General features: G+C 49.9%; 1 protein-coding gene across 1 annotated transcript in view; it reads right to left on the reverse strand.

The window, feature by feature from the left end:
* Positions 1-27,586, reverse strand: part of KLHDC4 (kelch domain containing 4) — a 55,307-nt gene that overhangs the window by 2,442 nt on the left and 25,279 nt on the right. The window contains exons 5-11 of the mRNA XM_007939222.1: positions 25,902-26,038; positions 8,255-8,347; positions 6,368-6,527; positions 4,567-4,642; positions 3,524-3,732; positions 2,420-2,822; positions 664-774 (exon numbers count right to left, since the gene is read on the reverse strand). Of these exons, the coding sequence (XP_007937413.1) occupies positions 664-774; positions 2,420-2,822; positions 3,524-3,732; positions 4,567-4,642; positions 6,368-6,527; positions 8,255-8,347; positions 25,902-26,038 (1,189 nt within the window). The remainder of the gene's footprint in view (positions 1-663; positions 775-2,419; positions 2,823-3,523; positions 3,733-4,566; positions 4,643-6,367; positions 6,528-8,254; positions 8,348-25,901; positions 26,039-27,586) is intronic.

Here is a 27,586-nt window from a genome sequence, read left to right on the forward strand (position 1 = left end):
GTGTGAGTTACCTGTGTCTTCCCGAGTTACCCTGTCCCACTGTTTACTGCGTGCCCCTGAGAGGTACCCGCATCCTCACTGTGAGCGCCGTGTGAGTTACCTGTGTCTTCCCGAGTTCCCGTGTCCCATGTTCCCTGCGTGCCCCTCACTGCAAGGTACCCGCATCCTTGCTGTGAGCGCTGTGTGAGTTACCTGTGTCTTCCCGAGTTACCCTGTCCCACTGTTTCCTGCGTGCCCGAGAGGTACCCGCATCCTCACTGTGAGCGCTATGTGAGTTACCTGTGTCTTCTTGAGTTCCTGTCCCCACTGTTTCCTGCGTGCATCTCACTGAGAGGTACCCGCATCCTCACTGTGAGCACTGTGTGAGTTACCTGTGTCTTCCCGAGTTCCCGTGTCCCACGTTTCCTGCGTGCATCTCACTGAGAGGTACCCGCATCCTCACCGTGAGCGCTGTGTGAGTTACCTGTGTCTTCCTGAGTTCCTGTCCCCACTGTTTCCTGCATGCCCCTCACTGAGAGGTACCCAGATCCTCGCTGTGAGCGCTGTGTGAGTTACCTGTGTCTTCCCGAGTTCCCGTGTCCCACGTTCCCTGCGTGCCCCTCACTGTGAGGTACCCGCATCCTCGCATGGCGAGCTTCATGTACTCTCCTCACCCTAAGTTACCTGCACCCTCCTCGCTGCTCTGCTCTCCTGTGTCCTCCTCTTCCTCGTGTCCGTCCTCCTCCGAGTCTCCATCCTCCTCCGAGTCTGTCTCCTCCAACCACTCCTGCGTATCTTCAGAAGCAAACAGAGCTGCTCAGCACAGGCCGGGAAGTCACGGCACTCACACGTGTCCCTGCCGTCTCCTCTTTGAAGAAACAAGCCAGTGCAATCCCTGCCCCCAGCACGTTGGGATCCTCAGAGAAAACAGCTTGTTGCCCTGGACCTGAGGGGTAGGGTGGAGACTGAGGTTGGCAGGGACCCAACAGCAAAGCCCGTTCCACAGGGAACAGCTGGTCTGACGCTGAACGCCCCAGGAGACTCAGCGCCTTGCCTGCTGCGGTTACAGGTCACTCATCCCCCACCAGCAGCCTGGGAGCTCTGCGGGTGTGTGGATGCCGCTTTGCTTTCAGTCTCAGATCTTAGTAACACAAGCAGGCACTGGGTCCAGCAGCACTCAGGTTCCTTCACAGAATGGTACGGTGTGAATGGGTCAATCAAGCAGACAGACGCGTCTGTATCAGAGAGCAAACAGGCCCGTAGGTTCCAAAGCAGAGGGCCGAACAAGTGCGGGAGTGGGGAACCTCCTGCCCGAGAGGCTCTCTGATGCAGAGAAGGGCAGGCCGGGCTTCGTGCAGACTCACTCTCAGGAAGGCTGTGTGCAGTGACTCACCTGTGCAAAGCACCCAGACACACCGGAGGCTCACACAGATCACAGCAAGGGCTGACAGGTGCCCAGTGACAGGACGCAGTGGGTCAGTAATGTCACGGACGAGGGACAGCTGTGTGAAGGGCTAAAGCCCTGCCAGAGCAGAGTGGCCTAAGAGTTGTGGTAATTTCTTGGCCACGGCCATCTACACCCTGAGGGAGTGAGTAGCTGGACCTCTGGACTCGGGACCACAGTCACAGGGGGCATCAAGCTCAACTGGCATAACATACTACACACAAACACCGCTTGACATCCTACTTCGTTGAATAGCGACTGGGGTCTTCAATGCTTACAAATGGCCATCTAGATGCAACAACGGGTCTCTACTCGTCCAGAGCAAAGACCAACGAAGAAAACCAAAGATGCATGGAAACAACTAGTCCAAAGGACTAGCAGACCACACGATCCTCAGCCTATATGACCATGAGACTAGAAAAAGTAGATGGTGCCCAGATACCACTGTAAACCACTCAGAAAGGGATCAACACAGGAGATCCTGGAATGGGAGAACAATGTGGAATAATTCAAAATAATAAAAAAAAAGACCAGGTTTACTAGTCTGATAGAGCCTGGTGACTCCTGACACTACGGCCCATAGTTACCCCTCAGGTCTGGAATTGAACTCACTCCTGTGGCTTCCAGCCAAACAGACAGGGGTATAGGGTCAACTTTCCATCAGGTAGATACACTCCTAAGAGCAATCAATCATGGGAGAACAGAAGGCCAGTGTTTGCACAGGGAGACAGCTCAGGAAGCGGGAATGCATAGGAAAGAAGGACACAGGGAAGAGGTAACTGCAGGGAGGAAGTGGGAAGAGAGCCATTACATTGTGGGGAATTACACTCAATGTCATGAGACAACATGTGTATGAACTGCTGTATGGAAAATGAATCTGATCTGTAAACTTTCACCCAAATCCCAATAAAAATAATAAAACAACAGTAGGGGCAGCCAGCTGATGGCCAGACTGTCCAAGTGCTCACATGGGAGTCACGCTGGCCACCCACTCACCTGGGTCCATCTCCACCAGGGCTTTCCAGCCTGCCATCTTCTGCAGGTCAAGGCAGTAGAGGTCACCAAGGGTGAACTGGCGGTCCCCCGCCTCAAACATGCCCCCGTAGACATAGAGCAGCCCATGCTTCACGGCCAACATGGCGTTAGAACGGGGGCTGGGCATGACCACGGGTGTCCCAGCCTCTTCCACACCATGCTCGTCCTCAGACAAAGGCCTGCCCTCTGGCTCTGGTGCAGGGAGCACTTGCTTGATGGTGATCACGGTCCCATCCTCGGTGGTCACCTCTTGGACCACCTCCAGGGGCCCCTGGGGGCTGGGCTCGGCTCCTGCCAGCTCGTCTCCACCACGGGGCTCTCCTTTTCTGCCTCGCCGTCTCTTCTTCCTCTCAGACTTGGGTTCCTGTTGGTGAAGGGCACCACAGTGGAGCTGTGCCAGTGGGTATCTGGCAGGGGCCTGAGGGCCGACCACCAGTGAAGAGGCACTCTGAGCAGGCACAGCAGGTACGCAGTGCAGGGGGGCCCACGGGCACCCAGGACTGAGGGGCTGGAGGAGACAGCCCGACTCATGGACTGGAGGGTTCCCAGCGGTACAAAGTTAAGGCACTCAAGTAGATGGGGGTTCAAGCCCTCCTGCAGATGCCTTGGAAGATTCTGGAGCCCAGCTCTGGCGGGACACACGTGGGTCGTCATGCACTGTTGTCACGTGGGACCCACCTGGGGACACCCACACCCTTCCGGAGGGACTGGAGGGAGCACGCGACACCCACCCCTAAGGACGCCTATCACAGAACAAACAAATCAACCAACAAGGCCACGGACAACCAGCTGTGGTACGCACACTGCAGCACATGGACGCTGTCACTGGCCACCACTGTGGGAAGAAGGGCAGCCCCCTTCAAAGCCAGGCAGAGTCTGTCACTGAGTAAGACTGTCCCAAGAGACAGAAGAGCGCCTTCTGTGAGTGCCAGGCGTCTGAAGGCCCAGACCCCTCACCTAACAGAAGCCCCGGGGTGTAAGGGGTGTGGAAGCTGTGCAGACCGCACAGACCTGGGGGTCCTGCAAGCTCTGACAGCACAGACCCTCCTGAGGGGGATGTGTTACCCTGAGTTGCCCTGTGAACCAGCGGTTCCTGGTGGTGTCGTAGAAGTACAGGTCATTGAGGAAGTCACCCTCCAGGCTCTCCTCTTCTTCCTCGTCACACACCCCGCCAAAGAGCAGCGTCTGATGATTCGGGGCCATGGCCACCGAAAAGCCAGACCGCGGGGTGGGCTTGACTCCTGAAGGGTGAATCCGCGTCCACACCCATTTGCCTGTCAGAAAAACACAAAACTGGGGTGAGAACATGGAGGAAGTGGGGCAGAGTGGGAATGTGTCCAGGTGACAGGTCATAGCAACCCCTCCGTGGGCTTCCAAGGCGGTATCTCTATGGAAGTAGACTGCCCAACCTTCCTTCCGAGGAGTGGCCGATGGGTTTGAACCGCCAGCCTTCCGGTTAGCAGTCAAGTGCCTTAGGCACTATGCCACCAGAGCTCTCAACAGGAACACAGACACAATGGACTGGGTGAGACCCTGGAGGCCATGGGGCAGAGCAGGAATGCGTGTGCTTTCTTGCCTACCTCTGTCCCTCGGGGTGGGCCGCTCACTGAGAAGGCCATGAGCACACCCTCTGATGTGGGCTTTGAGTGTAGCCTGTGACTGGACGAGGCTCTGAAGCCAGACTTTCCCCTAGTAGCCAAGAACCCCTTGTGCCCAGTCTTCACCTGTTGGGGGGACCCTCAGCTTCTACGGCGACTGCCTGCGGAGTAATCATCCCCCACCCTTTCAGTGTCCAACAAAAAGAACATCAAGTACTAGCCCTGTCTGCCACCAGCAGTGTCGTGGGGTCCATCCAAGCACCCCCGGGCAGGTGAGCACACCCCCGCCATCTCTAAGCGTGTGGACAGGGAAGCACTGAGGCACCTCAACATGTGGGCTGAGCTGGGCTGCTTCTCCGGCCACACCCCACTGGTGGCCCAGGGCACTCGGCCCCAGCTCCCCCATGATGGACAGGGGGCTTTTACCGCTTGGCCCCCAGGACAGAGGCCCCACCCGCAATGCCACAAAGCAGACACTGAGTGTCACGGGCACTCTGCACAGTGCAGTACCTTCCTTTTCGTCCTCAGACTTCAGCAGGAACATGTCTGAGTGCAGGGTGCCCCTGTCCACGTCCTTTTTGACTCTCTGCAAAGGAAGGGGGTGGTGTCAGAGGCTCACCGCGTCCACTTCCAGTTAGGCTGCACTTCCTACTCAGGGCCACCAGGAGTGGGGAGGTCTCTCATCCTGTAACATTTAACAAGTAAACGCCTCCCTCCACATTGCACAAGACAAGAAGGGTGCTCTGCTGGCACGGCTGTGGGTTCCATGGAGGGGGTCCCTGTCGGCACAGAACAGAGCAAGGCAGTGCTCCAGCTGGTGCAGTAGGCGGGCACGCCAACAGCCTCCAACACCTCCTCTACAGCTTCTTTTCTTGAACTGTCGCTACTTCCACTGAGATCCAATCCACCTGTGTTCAAAGGGAGCATGCGCGCACGGCCCCTTGTACGAGTTGGCCCCTACTGTGAGTCTTCCACTGTGGAAGACCTACAGCTCAAGGTCTAGCGTAGACGAGCACGTAGCTGGCTTTCTCACAAGATGGAGTTAGTGCTGGACGAGGAGGCAGAGGGAGAATGTGCAGGGCTTTCTGGGGACTGAGGAATCTGTCCAGGGAGCACATGGCTACACTCTGCCCGAAGGTCTTCCATCCAGGGAGTGCACGTTCTGCACACGGCAGGCTCTGCTTGGAGGACGTCTGCATTTAAGCTTGGAAGGGCTGGCAGTGACGCCACTAGTCACTAAGGTACTCATGTCAGAGAGTAATTCATTCCTCCAGCCATGAACTTCAGGCTACTACAGTGTTGACTGAATCCAAAGACAAGGATATTGGCCAGTGGTGAAACGCCAGTTCCAAACACAATTCCGTCTGCTCGAGATAACCATGGCTGAGGACACCTGACTTAGCGGTGACAGAGAAGAGGGTGAAATACTTGTTGGTGTGGGAAACAGGAGAGCACTGGGTGGGGCTACCACTGGACTCGGGGCCTTGGAAGTCCCTCGGTGTGAGCAACCTCCTATATTGGGGCATCACCCCTCTGTGGTCACACAAGACCAGCACTAGGCCTGACCACCCCAATTGGCTCCCACGGCAGCCGGCGTCTTGTCTGCTTTTCCAGTCTCGGTCTCTGCCCAGCCTGTGCTCATCATGATCCGCTGTACACACTTCCAGTCTCTTAGCTGCTCTTCCCTGCTGGCCCCAGGCTGCAGCACACCCCCAGCACTACCACTCACCACTCCTGGCTTGCGGCTCACACCATGTTCCACATCGTGTTCAGCGACTGCAGTACCCGTGCCCCGTCACTCACATCCCGTCCTCCCCCTCTGTGCTCTCCCCATCCTCCTGGACTCCCTACTCCAGCCAAGCCAGCCAGCCTCAGGACCATGTTCAGGTGCACATAGCAGGTTTCTCACTCCCTCCAAAGAAGACTGTGCACACTTGCCCAGTACCATACAAGCACACTTCTCTTAGTACCTGCAGTCAAAGAAAACCAGCCATGGATGGAGACAGAACTGTGGTCTGTCCACACAATGGAATAAACACTACATGGTGGTTTTTGTCTGGAGCCTAGGCATAAACCCTAACACAGACTTGCTCTCACGGCGAGGTTCTGAGCAACCCAGGTTGAGAACACTGCATTACTGAGGTTCCTGGAGCAGCACCCTCACACGGCCTCTGCTGGTTCTGAAGTTTTAATTCAATCCCAAAAGTCAACAAAGCGAACTGTCCGACCAAGACCAGTGTGTACTCTCAGAGCCAAGTTTCCACTCTTGGCAAAATGGAATGACAGGTCGCAAAGACAATTCCACATCTACCTGTTTTGAGTAGCCTCCATAGATGACGATGCCACCCTGGGCAGTGACAGAGAGCTGGCAGCCAGACCGTGGGCAGGGCCCCACTCCTGATGGAGACAGCTTGGTCCACATGAAGGTTTCCAAGTTAAAGGCGTAGACATCATTGAAGTAGACATAGTCTCTGGTTACAACAAAGGGACACAGGCCGTTACGACAAGAGTTAATCAGGAGAAGGTGCTGCTGCTATAAACCCAACTTCAAAAAGACTAACCTGAGTGAGAGAAGGATTTCCCACCGTTTTCATGAAGTTACCTGTTTAATTAAAGTTTGGGTTCATGTGAAAGGGTCATGAGCATCTGTGTGTTTGCATCTGACAATCAGAAATACTGCCAGCCCACAGCCAGAATCTGCAGTCCTTGTAATCTGAATGTAACAACATATCTTTAACAGTTTACAAAGTCACAGTCCTGCAAATATGTGTATCAGTTCCTTAATTAACTGTGGAATCACATGCAAATTAGGGAAGTAACAGAATTGTCAGAATGGAGGCATCCACAGCTTGGCAGGACGTGCCAGGAGACCCAGGACAGAGCTGGTGAGGAGGGACGCTCGGCCCTGGGGACTTGGAAGCATAGTGACACCACATCTGATGACACAAGACACACCAGGGTTGAGTCCTCTGAAGCCAGACACTGGTGATGTCTCAGAGGCCTGACCAAAGAGACTGGGACTTGGGGGGTACGGAGTCCGAGCAGAGGGGACCTGAGGAGAGGGGCATGGCAGGGTGGGCAGGACACCTGGAGGGTCACATCCTGCAGTGGGGCCCATACCCCATGCTTTCTTCTGCACACAGGCACAGGGATACATTTTAATGACTTGAGAAGTGTGAGATAGCATTTGTGCAAATGGATTCATAACATAACAAGATTGTGCATGGAGCCACAATGACGAAACTGATCACACAGCGAGCTTTAAAGGGGGTAGGGGGCAGTTCCCCTTGCCCATCTACAATGGAGGAGGCACCCACTAAAGACAGGCTTCACTGGCTGCAAACAGCCATAGATGTCTGCTTTGGAACATCACTGCACTGTGGTGACGGCAGGCACCCGACATTGTATGCACATCGGTCATCTTGTTCTGGGTAGGACTCAGGGCACAAAAGTAGGCATTTACACAGCTAGGTGACAGGCCCGCAGCTGAGAACCTGCTAACTGGCCCTGGAGCCCACTCCAGAGGATCTGAACATGAGACAAAAGGAAGTGCCAAGCTCCCCTCATAGTGCCGGGGCTGGTGCTGCCTCCTCAGCAGGCGGTGGACTGGCAGTTCTTCTAGCACAGGCCCGTCCAGTGGATCTCAATTTCCGGTAATGCAAGCTCCCAGGCCAGCCAAGCCCAGGCCCGCCGAGCCAGGACCAAGCTTGCAGAAATGCACGCTTCCAGGCCAGGCCAGCCCAAGCCTGCTGAGCTGGAACTGAACTTGCAAGAATACATGCTCCCAAACCAGCCCAGCCCAGGCCTGCTGAATGGATCTCAACTTGCGAGACTGGATGCACCCAGGCCAGCCAAGGCCAGGCCTGCTAAGCAAGGACTGAGCTTGCAGAAACGCATGCTCCCAGGCCAGGCCAGCCTAGGCCTGCTGAGCAGAACAGAACAAGCCCTGCAGAGGATTCCGAGCCAGTCCCATGTCTCAGAATCCAGTAGGAGGGAGAAGCAGCCACACAGTCTGGGGGACCCAGTGCAAAATGAAAACGTGCTCCGTGTTCAGTGAGGATCAACAATTACACCCAGTGCAGGTGCTCAGAGTGTGGGGCCCTGAGGCAGGCCTGTTTCCTGTGCGCCCAGGAGGGCTCTTGCCAGGCTGTGCCTGCCCAGCGCTGCAGGAAGGAAGCTGTCTGCAGCCGCTACCTACCTCGTGCTCTCATGGAAACCGCCAAAGACGATGAGATGTCTCTTCCAGGCGACCATCCGGTGTCCACTCCGACCTGAGGGGCCCCCTGCCGACCTACAACGCAAATCAAGGTGGGAAAGGAACAATGAAGCTGCTTCCCTTCCAGCTGCTTAAGAACAGGAAAAGGCAGCCAGCACTTCTGGCACCAACTTCAGTTTGTAAGCACTGACTGGCACCATGCCACATGGTACACAAGCTACCAAACCCCTCTGACAGCCCAGCTCCCTGCTGGGCCCACACTCAGGAGACAGCCCCTCCAAGCCAGAGTCCAGGCTGGCTTAAAACAAGCGGGTTCCAGCCAACACCTAAAGATGAATGATTGGTCCCCCTCCCTTGTGCTTTCAACAGGATGTAGGATGAGGAGAAGCGGTCCACACAGTCCTGGTGACACCCAAGGCGTCTGCTGCATGACCCGTCCTTGTGCCATGGGTGTGAAAGGAATACAGCTGGCCATTACCATGGTGATGGCCAGTCTCACACAGATCATTCCTCACGGCTCTCTGGCTCAATGGCTACTCTCTCTGCAGCAGTTTCAGATGCCATCAACGCCCCACAGAAGAATTACGAAGGCTTACAGGGAAGCAGCGCCAGGGGAAAGCCAGACAGACAGAAACACTAGGGGCTCCCTGAGACTAAGCCACTAACCAAAGGACAGCCTTCATTAGAGACAAAGCCGGCTGCAGACACGGCTGTGTGAGTGCTAACTCCTCACCAGGCCCAGGCTGCAGCGGTGGCATGCATGCAGACTCAGGAAAAGATGTCAGTGTCCCCTGCTGGTGTTGTCCTTTGCAAGGTCAACTTCAAGGTGTCACCAACAGGACACTAACTTCTGAGTTTGTAGCCAATGCCATTAAACTTACCTCTGACCTCAACATTAGAGATCTTCTGTTGAACTCTCTTGACTTCACTGAGGTTTTTCTAAGTCGGTCCCTTCCTGTCTTTCCTACCTGGGTGTCTCCTACCACAAAGGCAGCCACTTTGACCTTTTTCTGGATTTCCTCCATATTTTTAAATATTAGGTGACGCGACTATTTCTTTAATTTCCGATATTCGTGCAGCCTTCTCCTCACTTCCTTTCCTTTCCTTCTTCACCTCCCCCAAAATATTTATGAGGACTTTTAAATTGAATCAGTAGTTTTACATTAAAAAAAAACCCCACAAATACACGATATTTATCCCTAAACCACAAATGAAAAGGTAAGGAGGGTGGGAAACTAGATTAATGGAAACAAAACAACCAGAAGGAAATAATGAGAATGTTGATATGATGTGACAAACGTACTGATGTCACTGAACAGTATGTATAGAAACTGTTACGCGGGAATTTAATTGGTGGTGTACACTTTTACCAAAAACACAATTATATATATATTTTTAAGAAGCCAATTATCCCCATTTTCCAATATGAAAGTTCTAATTATTGAAAACACAGCACTTTACAGTCTACGCTTTGCCAGTCACTTACGCAGCTCCTGCATGACGCTGTCACCATCACTGATGCAGCTCCCATACGATACCACTAGTGTCACCAATGCCAGTCACCTACGCAGCTCCCGCATGTGACCATGTCAGCAACACCAGTCATCTATACAGTTCCTGCTGGACACTGTCACTGTCACCAATGCAGCTCCTATAGGACACCGCCAGTGCCACCAATGCCAGTCACCTATGAAGCTCCCGCACATCCCATCCCTATCAAAATCAGAAACCAACAAACAGTGCTGCTGAGTCGACTCCCCCACACAGCAGCTCCTCACTGAAAGGCTAGAGGCTCGGGTCTACCCAGGGGCACCTCACAAGGCCTGGCGGTCCACTTTCAAACTCCAGCCACTGCAAACCATGGGGGGCAGTCCTACCTAACTCACAGGGGTGGCCATGGTCCAAACCAGAGCCACACTGACACATCATCCATTCACACACCAGTTCTCCACAAAGTCCAAGCCACAAACATTTTCTAATCTAATGATTCCCATTAGACAGACAGCATCCTCAATCCTTGCAGTTGAACTCAGGGTCACCAGCCACATACACAGTTATGGATCCAGTTAATCTCTCATGGGCATTCTCTCTGGAGGGAATGATGAAGAAATGCTTTGGGCAAAGGTTACAATGGGGCTTGGTCCCACATTCTCATCTGATGTAACACTGACTAGATGTGCAATCAGACTGAGGGGGTGAAGAGCACTGTGTTCACATGCACGCTCGCTCACTCTTCCTCTCTCACACACACTCACACACACACACAGGAGGGCAGGAGGCCCCATCTCTATCAAGCCCACCGGCTGCCCAGCCCCCTCCAATCTTGCAGGTGCACGCCGCTCAGCACAGGTGTTGTAAAGTGTGTGCTTCTGATGAGAGTGAGAGGCCACCAAGCATTCTCAGAAGGTTTCCTAAGGGGCCCTATCTATCACTCCTGTTTGCTCACAGGACACTCTGCATCCAGACACACTCTGCTCTCTATCGCACCTCCCCTCCTTCTGGAAAAACGCAAACTGACTGTTTCTATGATGCCATGCAGCCTCCTCACACTCCCCAGCACGTCTGCAGTCTGCCCTCCCGAAGGCCACAGGGGCCTTCCTGCTGGCCTTGGAGCGTGCAGGTCCCCGCCCCCTCAGATGGCAGGAGGAAGAAACCCAGGATGTCGGCATCACTGACTGACATGGCCGAGCGTCCTCTGTGAGTGAGCGCAGGCACCTGGCCTGAACGCTTGGCTTTCAGATCTAGCTTCCACCACCTGCGAATCAGGGAAAAAGCTAAAGGGCCCCGTAGGGAAGAAACCAGACAGACTAGCAGGAGGTGCCAGGACCGCAGGCCTGCCTTCCCAGCGAGCCAGCGGCACAGGAAGGCGCTCCGGCCAATGAGCGCAGCTCAAGGGATCAGACAGTATCTTCTAATGAGGCATTAGCTTGGATGGGCCACTTATAAATAACATATTGGGGTCAAATGGGTTAACTTGAATATGGTTTGAGTGTTATGAGAAAAACATTCACTGAAAAGGAAAGCAAAGATTACAACTGAAAAAAAAATTCAAAAATAAATAAGCACAGAAAAAGATCTGGAAAAGCGAGGCAGGGAGCTGTGAACAGTGGTTTCGGGGGTGGGGATGGAAATGTGAGGTTTTTATTTCTGTCTAGAGTTGCTAATTTTCTGCAAGGCATGAGGACTGCTTCTGTAATAATTCTTTAAAATGCCAACAATTCAAGGCAGGGATTCGCGAGGCTAATGGCTGCACAGTTGCGCTAAGCTGCCATCAACCTTGAGCAAATCTCGTACGCAGCCACGTGCCAACACACTCCAAGGAGGAAGAGATGAACACAGGTCGAGCCGGCAGGATTCTCTCCCTCGCTCCCTCATTCCTGACTCCAGTTGTCCAGAGCAGTCTTGATCCTCCACTTCCGATCTCAAAGTGTACGGAGTACATCACCACAATATAGACTCAACACGGCCAACGCGACATGAGCTCAGGCCGCCCGCGAGCCTCCAAACAGCCCTTCACACACTCAGCAGCGCTCCACTGAACACCGGGGACCTGGCAGCAGAGCCACGCAGGAGGCTCTCTCGTGGTGACAAACCAGGATGTGAACAACGTCGAGCACCCTCTGGGGCTGGGGAAGAGACAGCAACCGAGCTGCCGAGACAGAGATCCACACAGCCAGGATAGCTTTAGCGCCAAAGATACATTTCAATGCAAACACGAGCTGGGGGAGAGACAGAGGCCGAGCTGCCGAGACAGAGATCGCACAGCCAGGATAGCTTTAGCACCAAAGATACATTTCAATGCAAACACGAGCTTGTTTTTTTTTTTTTTTATTTGGGTGAAGGTTTACAGAGCAAATTCACTTTCCATACAGCAGTTCACATATACTTTGTCTCATGTCATTGACCACAGTTTACCACAATGCAACAGCTCCCCTCCCACTTCCTTCCCATAGTTACCTCTTCCCAGCGTCCATCCCTCCCTACTCTCCTGCCCCCTGAGCTGTCTCCCTATGCATAAGCAGCCCTTCCCTCTCTCATGATTCAAACACGAGTTTTGACAAAAATTTTAAAATCATATTATAAAGACCAAGACAGCTTTTGCATTGCTGTCTCCTTTTCCCTTATATGGGAGGGGCAAACCTCAACTCCCTAGTTACATTACCGACTGACCTCACAGGTCAAGTGCTAAGCTGTTTCCCCAAAAACACTCATAAAAGCAATCCAAAGGAACTCACAATGTACAGATGAACCTCAAAAACATCATGCTGAAAAAAGATGGAAGCAACCTAGATGTCCATCAACTGAGGAATGTGTAACCAAACTATGGTACATACACACAATGGAATACGATGCAACCCTAAAGAATAATGTAGAATCTGCAAAACACCACATAATGTGGATAAACTTGGAGGGCATTATGCTGAGTGAAATAAGTCAATCACAGAAGGACAAACATTGTATTAGTCTGTTATTGTAAAAGTCAAGGAAAGGTTTATATATGGAAGGAAATTTTCTTTGCTGGTTACCAGGGGTAGAAGGGGAGAGGAGGGAACACTGTTAGATAGGTAAGAGATAAGTACTGATTTGGCTGAAGAGAAGGGCAATGTACCAAATGTGAATGATCAACACCGTGGCATTGAGGAAGAGGAAGATACAGAGAGGTGCATGGGAGATAAACAACAAAGATGAATCCTTTTGCACATACAGTACTCTGTTGTCAGTGAAGGCAAACATGGGTATACGGGTGGATAGATGGGTGGACAGGCTGAACAATCAGGTATGTCTATGCAGAGGGGAGTGTGCCCATGACCATGTATAGGGTTGGCAGACAAGGTTTCTACAAGGGTATTTATGTGTTCTGTAAGAATTCCCAGGTATGTAGTAGAGCTGACAAGGGACAAGATTGTAGTCACTTCTTGGCCACCGCCAGGTACCCAGAGCGAGCAAGTAGTTGGATTTGTGGGCTCAGGACCATAGTCCCAGGGGACATCAAGCTCAACTGGCATAACATACTACACAAAAACATTGTTCCACATCCTGCTTTGGCGAGTAGCAACTGGAATCTTAAAAGCTTAAAGGCAGCCATCTAAATACAATGATGGTCTGTCTTCATCCAGAGCAAAGAAGAATAAAGAAAACCAAAGATACATGGAAACAATAAGTCCAAGAGATTGGTACACCATGCGATCTTCAGCCTATACGACTATGAGATCAGAAGAAATAGATGGTGCCTGACTACCACTGTCAACAACTTGGAGGGTGACTATGTAGGAGATCTTGCATAGAGAGGGAGAATAATGTGCAACTAAACTCAAAATCATTAAAAAAAAAAAAGGGACCATGTTTGCTGGTCTGATAGAGCCTGGTGGAATCCCTGAGACTATGGCCCCTAGCTGCCCTTCAGGTCTAGAATTGAACCCACTCCTCTGGTAGCATAGTGCCTAAGGCATTTGACTGCTAACCAAAAGGCTGGTGGTTCAAACCCACCGGCCACTCCTCGGAAGGAGGATGGGGCAATCTACTTCCGTAGTGATACTGCCTAGGAAACCCAAGGAGGGGTCGCTACGAGTCAGCTCTGACTTGAGGGCACACAACAACAACCTGTGGCTTCCAGCCAAACAAGAGACAGGCATATGAGTTGAACACTTACATTAGGTAGATACACTCCTTGGAGAGATCAATCATGGGAGAATAGAAGGGCTGTGTATGCACAGGGAGACAGCTCAGAGGGCAAGAGTACAGAGGAGAGAAGGACACAGTGAAGGGGTGGCTATGGGGAGGAAGTGGGAGGGGAGCTGTTGCATTGTGGGAAATTGCAGTCAATATCATGAGACAAAGTGTATGTGAACTGCTGTATGGAAAGTCAATTTTGATCTATAAACTTCACTCAAATCACAATAAAAATAAAATAATAATAACAAACCTCATGCTGAATAGGAGCAGGAAGGCATGAGAGCACACACTGTCCATGTCCATTTAGATGAGATCCTCTGTTGTCGATCTCAAGTGGGCTCCAACTCACAGCAACCGTGTGTACAACAGAACCAAACAGTGGTCCAGCACCAGCCTCACAATCCCTGCAACGTTTGACCCTGGTGCAGACACATCTTGTTGAGGGCCTTTCCCTTTTTCTCTGACTCTGTACTAAGCATGATGTCCTTCTCCAGGGCCTGGTCCCTCCTTACAACATGTCCAAAGTACATAAGACAAAGTCCTGCCGTCCTTGCTTCTAAGGAGCATTCTGCCCGTACTTCTTCCAACACAGATTTGTTCACTCTTCTGTCATCCAGGGTACATTCAATATTCTTCACCAACACCTTAATTCAAAGGCATCAGTTCTTTTTTGGTCTTCCTTGTTCACATGCATATGAGGCTTGAGCCAGGCTCACCTTAGTCCTCAAAGTGATGTCTTTAAAGGAAGCTTTTGCAGAAGATTTGCCCAATCCAATACGTCATCTGATTTCTTGACTGCTGCTTCTATGGGCGTTGATGTGGATCCAAGTTAAATGTAATCTCTGACGACTTCAATCTCTTCTCCGTTTATCGTGATGCTGGCTGCTGATCCGGTTATGCGGAGTCGTTTTCTTTATGTCGAGGCGTAATCCACACTGCAGGCTGTAGTCTTTCATCTCCATCAGTAAGTGCTTCGGGTCCTCTTGGCTGTCAGCAAGGCTCTACCATCTGCCTATCTCAGGTTGTTAATGAGTCTTCTTCTGATCCTGGTGCCATGTTCTTCATACAGTCCAGCTTCTCAGATTATATGCTCCGCATAGAGATTGAGTAAGTATAGTGAAAAGATACAAACCTGACACGTACCTTTCTGCAAAAAGGACATGGAGGCACCATCCTCTGACCTCCTCTAACTTCACAAGAGAAGACTAAATGACCATCAGCAGCTCAAGGCTTATTGCCATGAGGCCAGACCACCCCCCAGCCTTCTTACCAACTTTGATACCAACTGTCCCTCCCACGGTACTCACTACTTCTCTGCTGGGTTAGATAATTCATTGCAATGGCCGCACAGAACTCACAGACAATACTCACAATTATGGGGTTTATTGAGGAAGTAACAAGCTCTAGCTCAGGCTAAGGAACATACTCAGCATACAGGTCTTTGATCGGGACAGGCTCCCCACTGCTGTGCCCTCAGACACGCCTCTCTGGCCCTCGGCCTCTCGGCTTGGCCTCGGCCTTTGTGGGCCAGCTAAGCCCGCCGCTCTGCCTCACGCCTCTTGGTTCCCATCCTCTCTCCACCAGGGCATCTCTCAGCCAATGAGGTCCACCCAACACAGGGATCTCGCGTCCAGAGATGTGTTTCACCTCCAGCTTTTCTCTCCTGATGGCAGTGAGATCACCTCTTTCTGCCGTCAAGTCGGATCTGACGCATAGCAACCCCCTGTCGGGTTTCCAAGGTGGTATCACTATGGAAGTTAGATTGCCCAACCTTCCTTCCGAGGAGTGGCTAGTGGGTTTGAACCGCCAGCCTTCTGGTTAGCAGTCAAATGCCTTAGGCACTGTGCCACCAGAGCTCCTCTTTCTGCCTCTGTTGTTGTTGTTGTTATGTGCCGTCGAGTCAGCCCTGACTCATAGCGACCCCTCCTTGGGTTTCCGAGGCAGTATCACTACGGAAGTAGGATTGCCCAACCTTCCTTCCGAGGAGTGGCTGGTGGGTTTGAACCGCCAGCCTTCTGGTTAGCAGTCAAGTGCCTTAGCCACTATGCTACCAGAGAGACCCCCTTTCTGCCTCTAGGAGGGCTCATTTTAAGCCTGACAAAGTGACAAAACTAACCAATCCCAACATCAGAGTTCTACACACCTTATTTGCATGGTCCTACCCAGTAATGCGAGGAGCTCCAGTGGTATAGTGCCTAAGGCATTTGACTGCTAACCAGAAGGCTGACAGTTCAAACCCATCAGCAACTCCTCGGAAGGAGCAATCTACTTCTGTAGAGATAATGCCTCAGAAAACCAAGGAGGGGTCTCTGAGTTGGAATCAACTTGATAGCAGTGAGTTTGGTTTTTTGTTTTTTCACCCAGTAATCCAGTGGGAGTTACAGAGGCTATGGTTAGAAAAGCCATACCAAGTAACACAGTGCACTGCACTTTCTGATCCCAAACCATGCAGTATCCCTTGTTCTATTCAAACAGCTGCCTCTTGGTCTATGTACAGGTTCTGCATGAGTACAATTAAGTGCTCTGGAATTTCCATACTTCAAAATGTTATCCATAATTTTCATGATCCACACAGAACGCCTTTGCATAGTCAATAAAACAGAGGTAAACATTTTTCTATTATTCATCTGACGTCAGGAAAGACACCCTCGTTCCACGCCCTATTCTGAATCTGCCTTGAATTTCTGGCAGTGCCTTGTTGATGTACCACTGCAACCATTTTTAAATTATCTTTAGAAAAATTTTACTTGCATGTGATATTAATGATACTGTTAGATAATTTCCACATTTTACTGGATCACCTTTCTTTGGGATGGGCCAAAATATGTCTTCTTCCACTCGGATGGCCAAGCAGTAGCGGTCTTCCAGATTTCTTGGCATAGACAAGTCAGCACTTCCAGTGTTGAATCTGTTCGTGGAAATATCTCAATCGGTATTCCAACAATTCCTGGAGCCTCATTTTCCATCAGGGCAGCTTGGCCTTCTTCCTTCAACACCATCGGTTCTTGACCATATGCCACATTCTGAAATGGCTGGCTGTCCACCAATTCTTTTTGGTACAGTGACTCTGTGTATGCTCTCCATCTTCTTCTGATGCTTTCTGCATTCATGTTTTAATATTCTTTACAAGGGAAAATTTATCTACAGTGACAAAAACCACCTAGGGTAAAGGTGAGGAAGAGACCGGCTGCAAGTGGGCCTGCATGACAAAGCTTTGGGGTGACAGAAAAGCTCTATTATCTTGAGTGTGGTGGTTACTGTTGCTGTTTACACGAGGGGATGATCACCTGGGAGTGGTTACATGGGCAGGATGGTCACAGGGGGGTGGTTACACAGGTGTGTATAACTGTCAAACTCATCTACCTGTGCCTTTAAAAGTATCCATTTCATGGAACGTAATTATACCTCCATAAAAGGGGTTTTAAAATACTTGGCAATAAAAACTTTAGGGGGACAAAAAAGGCAACTTAAAAATCTTAAGAACATAGACCAATATACTGAAACAAAAATATAAACAACCTCACTAGTAATTCAAGAATTGCCGTTAATAGCAGAAACATATTTTTTTCCCTCTCAATTTGACAAAGATGGAAAAAAAAAAATGTTCTTTGAAAATAACTCATGACAGAGGGACAAAGCTCTTAAAATAATATCTCCAACAGGCAGGTGACAGAGGAAACTGTGATATGGTTCTAAAGCTGGGGTTCTGAGTGGTTGGCTGGATATTATGGCTTTTATTCGTTCATGCATTTTCCCAATAAACATGCATCACATTTACAACTGGCAAAAGGCACACACCTGGGAGGGGATGGAGAGAGAACTGTTATCCTAGGTTCCAGATGAGGCTCCCAGAAACGGTCTCCTCCACTCCAGGTGGGTGCGCACAGGGAAGGCCAGCAGACAGGCTGCCCTACACCAGTCTGACTGGGACACTTCCTAGAAACACTGACCATGGGGTACTCTGACACCCTCCCCAGGTTCTCATGGATCACTGTTGTCAGGTGGTGTCCAGTCAGCTCTGACTCAGAGTGACCACCGTACAACAAAATGAAACACTGCCCGGTCCTGCACCAGCCTCCCAATCAGTGCTGTACCTGAGCCCACTGGTGCAGCCTCTGTGTCAATCATCTGTTGAGGGTCTTCCCCTTTTTTTGCTGACCCTTCACTTTACCGAGCATGATACTCCTCCAGGGACTGGTCCCTTCTGACAACATGACCAGAGTAAGCCTGGCCATCCTCGATTCAAAGGAGCATTCCAGCTGCACTTCTTCAGAACATGATTACAAGCCTCAGGTCCTCCCAGTGGAGCTCTGCTCACAGGCTCCTGGGCTTGGTGCACCCTCTGCCTGGCCCTTCCACCTCCCGAAATCCAGCACCCACCCAAGGCCACCTCCTCCGCAAAAACCTCAGCACCTCCAACTGCACAGGCTGGTTTTAATCCAAGCCACACAACTCAGAACCAACTTACACAATACACATACCCCCTTTGTCTCATGCCTGTGGCATGGCTTCCCCCACAGCCCAGGTCGCCTCGAAATACATTTACACACAGCATTCTAAAGCGAGAGAAGCAGGACCACAGTTGCAGGGGACATCAAGCTCAAGTGACATAACACAGTACACAAAAACATTGTTCCACATCCTACTTTGGCGAATAGAATAGCGACTGGGATCTTAAAAGCTTGCAAGCAGACATCTAGATGCAATGATGGGTCTCTCCTCGTCCAGAGCAAAGGGGAATGAAGAAAACCAAACATGGATGGAAACAATGAGTCCTAGCGGCTGGTACACCATGCAATTCTCAGCCTATATGACTATGAGACCAGGAGAACTAAATGGTGCCCGGCTACTACTGTCAACCACTCGGAGGGGGATCCATGTAGGAGATTCTGGATAGAGAGGGAGAACAATGAGGAACAAAACTCAAAATGATTTAAAGGAAAAACAAAAGGGACCAGGTTTGCTGGTCTGATAGAGCCAGGTAGAATCCCTAAGACTATGGCCCCTAGCTGCCCTTCAGGTCTAGAATTGAACCCACTCCCATGGCTTCCAGCCAAATGAAAGACAGGCATATGAGCTGAACACTTAGAGTAGCCATATACACTTCTTGGAAAGATCTATCTTGGGAGAAGAGAAGGGCTGTGTATGCACAGGGACACAGCTCGGGGTACAGGAGTGCAGGGGAGGGAAAGACACAGGGAAAAGATGGGTGACTATGGGGAGGAAGTGGGAGGAGAGCTGTTGCATTGTGGGAAATTGCAGTCAATGTCATGAGACGAACTGCATGTGAGCTGCTGTATGGAAAGTGAATTTCCTCTGTAAACTGCATCCAAATCACAATAAAAATTAAAAAAAGAAAAAAGGTGAGAGCAGGCGTGAGGTATCCAACACAAATGCCCACCCTTCACCACGCTTCGGATGAGTAACTCCTCTGTGTCGCTACGACTCCTCAGCTTCCTGAATCCCAGTCTAGACCTCACTCGGCTCCTCCCCCCATCCCCATCCTCCACACACTGGGTCACACCACTCTCTCCTCTCACGCCCTCCTGTTTATTCGCCTCCCTTAAATGGGTCACTCACAATGGTCTCCACACTCATCCATGCAGAGAGCCTCAGTGATCATATTCCCTCGATTCCATGTTTTCAGCACCAGCCTTCAGAGAAGCCTCATCACCGCTGACGACTCTCGGGATCACAATGGACCAGGTGCCCCTCTGCAAGGGGAGCTTTCTCACGGTATCTCCTTCACCCTGTCTCCAGACGCACCCAGCAGGGAAACCACCCTCCTGAATTCCATCTTGTTAGCTCTGCTCCACGAGATCACTTTGGATGCCAGACCTACCCCCCCACTTATGTGTCTCCCCTGGCCTTGCAGGCACCCACAGATTTAATCACACGTGTTCCTGTCCAAATTCACAGTTAGACACGGAATCAACAAGGCTAGGGAGAGTCTGTGACACGTCCTTAACCACGGCTCCCAGGTCTGTGAGGTCCACGGGCTCAGCAAGGGAGGACCCAGCCCGACTGTCGACTCTCCACAGGGTCCCTCACCCACGCCGGCCCCGAGTCTCGAGTGAAAGGGACAGCTTTAAAAGCGCTCTGTGCTCGTGCTGTGGGGCAGCGGTGCTCACTGGACGGGCTACACGTGAACGAAATCAGAATGAGAAGGAAACCACCCCCACGGAAGTTCCAAGAGCAAACTTTACTTTGGAAAAATTTTCTGACAAATCCTCTGCAATTGGGGAATGGATTTTCATTCAACACCTAGCTGGTACGCTTGCCTCCCTTCCACGCCACAGAAAGGTACACAGCAGAGCCCTAACGCTACTGGCTGTGGACTGAGAGGTCCAGTGATGCAGGGAAACGGAGTCGGCAGTGATACGGTCTTCTTGGCATGCCCCGTCCCTAACGCCCAGACGAGGCCCTGCCGGGCCCCTGCTCAAGCATCCTCTGGGTGTTCTGTTCCCGGATGAGCCAGGCATGGAGCACACGCCTTACTGCTAGTGGAGGAGTCAAGTTCCAATGTGCCTGTAACCAAAACAGGAAACTGTCTATAAAAAGACTCTACCTCCCTCTTTAGAAAAACAAAGCCACCAAAAAGCCAGCTCGTACTGGAATCTCCAGCAGGCTTTTCAACTGCTGTCCCTCCTAACTGTGGAGTCACTACTATGTCCTGCTTGGCCAGAGGTCTCTGCACACAGCATGGAAAGACATGGACAGCATGGCAAGAGTTGGGGCTTTCAGACACGTCAAGGTGTGTGCACAGTGACATCCCAGCAGGGCAGCCTGCCACTCAGAGGCCGAGCCCCACAGCAACTCAGTGCCACCTGGCTCCCCCTCCAATGGGCGTCTGTGGTTAGAAAAACGTCTACGCATCAAACCACTGTGGAGGCTGAAGGTGCAAACAGTGTTAACCACCAAGCACACGAAGACGTCCTGAGTTATTCTAAAGTCTACACCTTACAAACTTATAAGATACTGCACCACTGCTGAACCAGGGAGCCAGGAACACTTACTTAGCCAGGGCACAACCTCCATCATAACCAGTGAGGCCCAAGGTCATAGGGAATGCAGTCCAGAGGTTCATCTTCAGAGTAGAAAAGGTGTTGGCCAAGAATGATCACAATAGGGACAACTTAGTTAAGCTTGTGCCACGTAAACAGTACACTGTGGCAATTCTGCCCTCCTTTTCTAAGGATCTCTTTAAAGTGCTGAAAAGGGAAGTCTTCACTTTGAAGACTAAGGTGCGCCTAACTCAAGCCATGGTACTTTCAATAACCTCATATGCATGTGAAAAGCTGGACAATGAATAAGATAGACCGAGAAGAGTTGATGCTTTTGAGTTGTGTGTTGGCAAAGAATGTTCAAAGTACCATGGACTACTAAAAGAACAGATCTGTCCTGGAAGAAATGCAGCCGGAATGCTCCTTGGAAGTGAGAATGACAAGACTTCATCCCACCTACTTTGGTCGCGTTGTCAGAAGGGACCATTCCCTGGAGAAGGGTATGGTGCTTGGTAAGGTGGAGGGTCGACAACACAGGAGAAGACCCTCAACAAGACGCATTGACCCAGTGGCTCCAACAATGGGCTCGGGTATAGCAGGGATTGTGAGGCCGGCACAGTAATGGGCATTGTTTCATTCTGTTGCACAAAGGGTCACAATGAGTCAGAGCCAACTCAATGGCACCCAACAACAACAATATTTCCAAGGATCAAACCAATTAACCAACAAATTGTGGGCTTGGTCCGTACTGGCAGTCTAACCACATTATATGGAGTAATTCCAGCAGTCCTCAGAATGCAGCAGCCCACAAAGCTATGTGCTTCTTCTCTACTTGCCTGAACTGACGCCACTATTAACAACACAACTACCATTTGTGAGGTGTCTGCTCTGGGCTGCACATTCCTCACAATGACCTCACAACACAGGTCAGATCTTTATTCCCAGTTCACAGGTATGAAAACCAACACTCAGAAATCAAGAACAGACCAAAAAAGAACGAAATCAAGAACCAATCTAAGCTAATACACAGCAGAGCCAGAATCCAGAACCCTCCTTCTTCCCTGAATTTCAGTCTCCAGTCTGCTTTGCCGGGAGCCACTCGGTGTTTAAACAGGAGGTGCATCCGTCTCTGAAGTCACCCTCGGCAAAGCACCACGAGCTGGTGTCTAAGCCTCCACAGCTCGGGAGCAGAAGCCCCACAGTGAGGCGTCAGCAGGGTCGGGTCCTCCCAGCGGTCTAGGAGCAACCTGCACCAACTCTCTCTGCAAGCTTCTGGTGGCTGCCAGCATCCCAGGGGTCCCGTGGTGTAGACACATCGCTCCAACCTCCGCCTCCGTCTTTCACACAGCCTCTCCCTCTGCGTCTGTGCAGTTTCTCCTCTTTGTGAGGTCACACTCACTGGATACCCAGTCACTTGACTGACACAGGCAACCCAGCATGACTTCATATTAACTCGATGCTGTCTGCAGACTCTTCCCAGACACGGCACACGTACAGGTTGAGCGGATGTGGATCTGAGTGAGGATATGCAAGCCACTACAGGAGGGCAGGGGGCCCCTTTTCTCCCCACAGCCTCTCCCAAGTCCCACATGGCTATATGCTAGAAATGCCCCGTCCTGAGCGTGACAGAGCAGAGTGGCAGGTGCCAAGTCCTGCCTTTGATGTCGAACTTCCTTTAAACTTACACAATTGCACACATGCTGAAAACATGCCACAATTAAAAATAAAAAATGCTGTTTATATCTGGACTCTCTGTCTGCAGAACCAGGGCAGTTTGCAGGCACCTCCCAGTTAAGGCAAAGACCTCTTCACGTTCACAGTGGTCAACTGAGTCCAGAGTGAGAAATGAGGTGGCAGGTGCAAACGTTCATGTTGGCCTTGGTCTTCCACCCACACTGGTAACGTAACGCTCTAGGCTGTCCTCTTGTTTACAGACTGTTCCGATGACCAGCATCTTTGCTGCCAGATAGGTCAATGTCATCAATGAAGACAACAGAGTGTCAATGACGGTCCCATGCTCTGTAACAACGGACTTCCAACTTACACATAAAGACACCACATTTTTTTTTTTTTATTGCTTTACCCACATCAACCCTGTCTCTTAATTAGCCATCTATCGTCCCTCCCTTCCCCTCTCCTCCCACCCCTGGAAACCAACAAAGAAAACTGCCTTTACTGTATAAACTTTTCTTGACTTTTTACAATAATGGACTCATAAAATATTTGTCCTGTGATTGACTTACTTCATTCAGCATAATGTCTTCCAAGCTCATCCATGTTATAAGGTGATTCACTAACTCTACATTATTCTTTAACGTTGCATAGTATTCCATTGTGTGTATGTACCATGTTTTGGATATCTATCCGTCTATTGATGGGCACTTAGGTTGTTCCCATCTCTTTGCTATTGTCAACAGTGCTATGATGAACATGGGTGTGCATTATCTATTCATGACCCAGGTCTCACCTCTTTCAGATATATTCCTAGCTATGGGATTGCTGCATCAAACGGTATTTCTACTTCCAACTTTTTAAGGAATCACCATACTGATTTCCACATTGGTTGTACCATTTGACAGTCCCACCAGCTGTGTATGAGAGCCCCAAACTCTCCACATCCTCGCCAGCATTTGGTATTTCTGTCTTACTGAACTTTGCCATTAGCATTAGTGCTGTGGTGAGATGGTATCTCTTGGTTGTTTTAATTTGCATCTCTCTAGTGGTTGATGATCGTGTTTCTTCATGTGTTTGTTGGCTGCCTGAGTATCTTCTCTGGTAAAGTGTCTGCTCATATCCTTTCTCCATTTTTGAGTTGCATTGTCTTTCTGATGTTGAGCTGTTCGAGTTTTCTATAAATTCTAGAGAAAAGCTCCTTGTTGTCTATGTCATTGCCAAACATTTCTTCCCAATCTGTAAGTTCGGTTCTCTTTTTATTATTTTTGGAGAAGTCTTTTGAAGCACATAAAAATTTAATTTGTAGAAGGTCCCAATCATCTAGAGTTATGCTTGACAGTCTATCTATACCATAAATTAGGGCCCCTAAGTTTGCCCCTATTTTTACTTTGATGACCTTTATAGTTTTAAGTTTTACATTTAAGTCTTTGATCCATCTGGAGTTAGTTTTTGTGTATGGTGTGAGGTACAGATCTTGTTTCATTTTTCTGAAAATGGAGATCCAGTTTTCCCAGCACCATTTGTTAAAGAAACTATCTATCTCTTCTCCATTTAATGGATTTTGGCCCTCTGTCAAAGATCAGCTGAGCACAGGCAGATGGATCTAGTTCTGGGTTCTCAATGCTGTTCCACTGGTCTGTGTGTCTGTCATTGTACCAGTACTAGGCTGTGTTGACTACTGTGGCTGTACAGTAGATTTTGAAATTGTACAGCGTGAGACCTCCTACGTCCTTCTTCTTCAGCAGTGCTTTATCCGTGCTCTTTCTTTTCCATATAAAATTAGTGATTGATTTTTCCACATCCTTAAAGAATGTTGATGGAATTTGAAATGGGATTGCACTGAATCTATAGATTGCTTTGGGTGGTGCTGACGTTTTCACAACATTCAGTCTTCCTATCCGTGAGCATGGGATATTATTCCATATATGTGCAACTCTTACAATTTTTTTTTTTTGTAGTAGTGTTGTATAGTTTTTTTGTATAGGTCTTTGATGTCCCTGACAAGATTTATGCCTAAGTATTTTATCTTCATGGTAGCTATCATAAATGGTGTTGTTTTCCTTATTTCCTTTTCAGAGATCTCTTTGTTGGTGTAGAGAAATCCAACTGATTTCTATGTAAGGCACCATCTTTTTAACGAGAGTGTATTTCCTCAGTGCTGTGTCTATTAAGGTAAGGAACCTTCCTAAAGCAAGGAGATAGGGATGCAGCCGCCGATGCACAATAGTCCACACCGGCGCCCTTTCTCATTCCAGCCTGAAGAAGAGGGGCTCAAGGCCTTCTCAGCAGTGGCTGAGCCGGTGGGCCCAAGGGCACTGCCACATGCACAATGGCTAAGCCCCATTTAATGGATTTTGGCCCTTTGTCAAAGATCAGCTGACCATAGGCAGAAGGATCTATTTCTGGGTTCTCAATTCTACACCTGTCGGAGCAGAGAAGCAGCCCCAGGAGCAGCATCACCTGAAGGCGCCTCACTGGATGGCAAGTGCAACCCACAGAGGTACTTCCCCTCTACTTAAAGGGCTTAGACTTGAGAAAGACCCTGCCCTGTGTCCCCATTAAAGTCTCCAGTACACTTACCCATTTCACTGAAGCAAAGACCCTCCTGCTTAGTTACCCTAACAGCAGAAGAGACGGCAAGTACTCAAGGCACATGGTCCCAGGCAAGCACTCCAGCCATGCCCAACTGGCAGCAGAGCCCATGCCCTAGACTTCACACCTGTGACTGGCCATGCTGCTTCTCTTAAATACCATACTGTATGTCCAACTCTACTGTCTGTCTGTGCGCACAGAAGCAGACACTAGCTTCTGACCATTCTGACGCCCTGTGACAAATGTGTAATTGACACCACTCTTATCAACAGTCGCAGAACAAGGCGCCAACAGAACAGGGAGCCTGCTCAGCTCAGTTCCCTGCTGGCTCACTGCAACACAGACCAGTGGGCCCCCCTAGTAAGAAAGGCACCTCTACGGGGCAACCCCACCTCCAGAAGATCAGAGCCTGAGGGCACCCTGAGGAGGTGAAAAGTTGGTCCACCGGAGACCTGTACTGGTACCTGAGGGTATGCGCAGAGGCTGACAACACAGGGACGACAAAATAAGCCACGCTGTGGATGACAGTGGACAGAGATGACCCACACGGGAGGAAGTGAGCACTTCCCAACTCCTCTTATACTCTTAGGGTTCTGTACTCTAAGCTCCCCACAGCCCCAAACTAGAAAGCCAGGCAAGGGGAAGGTCAGCACAGTGGAGGGTGAGGCTCCCAACAGGTGTCTTACTTGACTTGCTCCCAGGTCTTGGTGGCCAAGTGCAGCACCCAGAGATCCTTATAGTGGTAGAACTGCTCCCCATTGGGAGAGGCAAACTCCCCTCCAAAGACCCACAGCTGACCGCCGCTCTGGGGCACCACCACAGCCTGGAAGAGAAAGACAACAGAGTTAGGGCACAGCCACACATCAGCATGGCGGCACAGGTTCCACATGTGTTAAACACAGGAGGCTGGGCAATGGACAGCACTGTGAAGCAGAGAGCTCCAGCCCCCCTGGGTTCACCCTGGGCTCAAAAACAGGGAGCTTCAAACTGGACAGTGAAAAGACAGCACTGACTACTCAGGGCATTCTGCAGAGACCCGGGAAGGCCATACCCTAGGATTCAATTAGCCCCAGAGTAAAGCCATGCTGGCCTTGCTCTAACAAAGTAAAAAGATGGTCTGCCTACCTGCCAGGACAAAATTCAACACAGTTAAAAGAGGAAAACAATACCTACCCAGACACTCAGAAAACAACATTCACAAAGTCCAGCATCTAACCACACATTACTGGTAGGGAAATGTGGCCCACACCAAGGAGAAAAATCAGCCAACAGGAACAGACTCAGAAATGACAGAGATGAGAACTAGCAGACGAGGGCTTTAAAGCACTTAGATGTTGAAAGTGTTAAAAGAAAACATGAACATAACAAATGGAAAAAAGAAACCATAATCAAGAACCAAAAATCCTCTTGTTGTTGTTATGTGCCATCGAGTCACCCCTGACACAGCGACCCCTCCTTGGGTTTCCCAGGCAGTATCACTACAGAAGTAGGATAGCCCAACTCTATAGATAAAAAATACCATATGTAAAGTGAGAAATTCACTGTGAAAAAAACGCACAGGCTCACAGCACTTCCGATGAACTCAAAGGAGGGCACCTGAAAGTACTCAAAATGAAGCAGAGAGAGAAAAGGCTGGAGGTGGAAGAGTTCAGAGCCTCACAGACTCACTGGACAACATTAGCCAGTCTAACACACATGTAATTCAACTCCTAGAAAAGTGACCAAAAGGTCCATCAAAATCAAATGGCTAAAACATCAATTATAAAGTACAGTCTCACAGACTCACTAGACAACATTAGATAGTCTAACATACAGTAATTCAACTCCTAGAAAAGTCACCAAAAGGTCCATCAAAATTAAATGGTTAAAAAGTCAATTATAAAGAGAAAATCTTTTAAGAAGCCTGGGGAGAGACATATTACATACAAGTAAATAAAGATAAGAATGACCACTAACTCACTAACCTCTCATTAGACAACATAAGCCAGAGAACAGAACATCTTTCAAATGCTAAAAGAAAACAACTGTCAATGTAAAATTCCACAACCAGCAAAATAAAATCCTTCAAAATGAAGGCAAAATGAAGACAATTCTACCTAAACAAAAGCTGAAGAAACATGCTGTCAATAAGCCTACACTTTAAGGTACAGTAAAGAAGTTCCTGGGGAACTCGGAAACATGGAAACTCAGATCCACATGACAAATGAAGGCAGCAATGGCCAACCTGTTGTTGTTGTTGTTGTTGTTATGTGCCATCGAGTCGGCCCCGACTCATAGCGACCCCTCCCCTCCTTGGGTTTCCGAGGCAGTATCACTACGGAAGTAGGATTGCCCAACCTTCCTTCCGAGGAGTGGCTGGTGGGTTTGAACC

Source organism: Orycteropus afer, unplaced genomic scaffold, assembly GCF_000298275.1.
Source record: "Orycteropus afer afer isolate SDZICR_OR568_19922 unplaced genomic scaffold, OryAfe1.0 scaffold00057, whole genome shotgun sequence".
NCBI lineage: Eukaryota > Metazoa > Chordata > Mammalia > Tubulidentata > Orycteropodidae > Orycteropus > Orycteropus afer.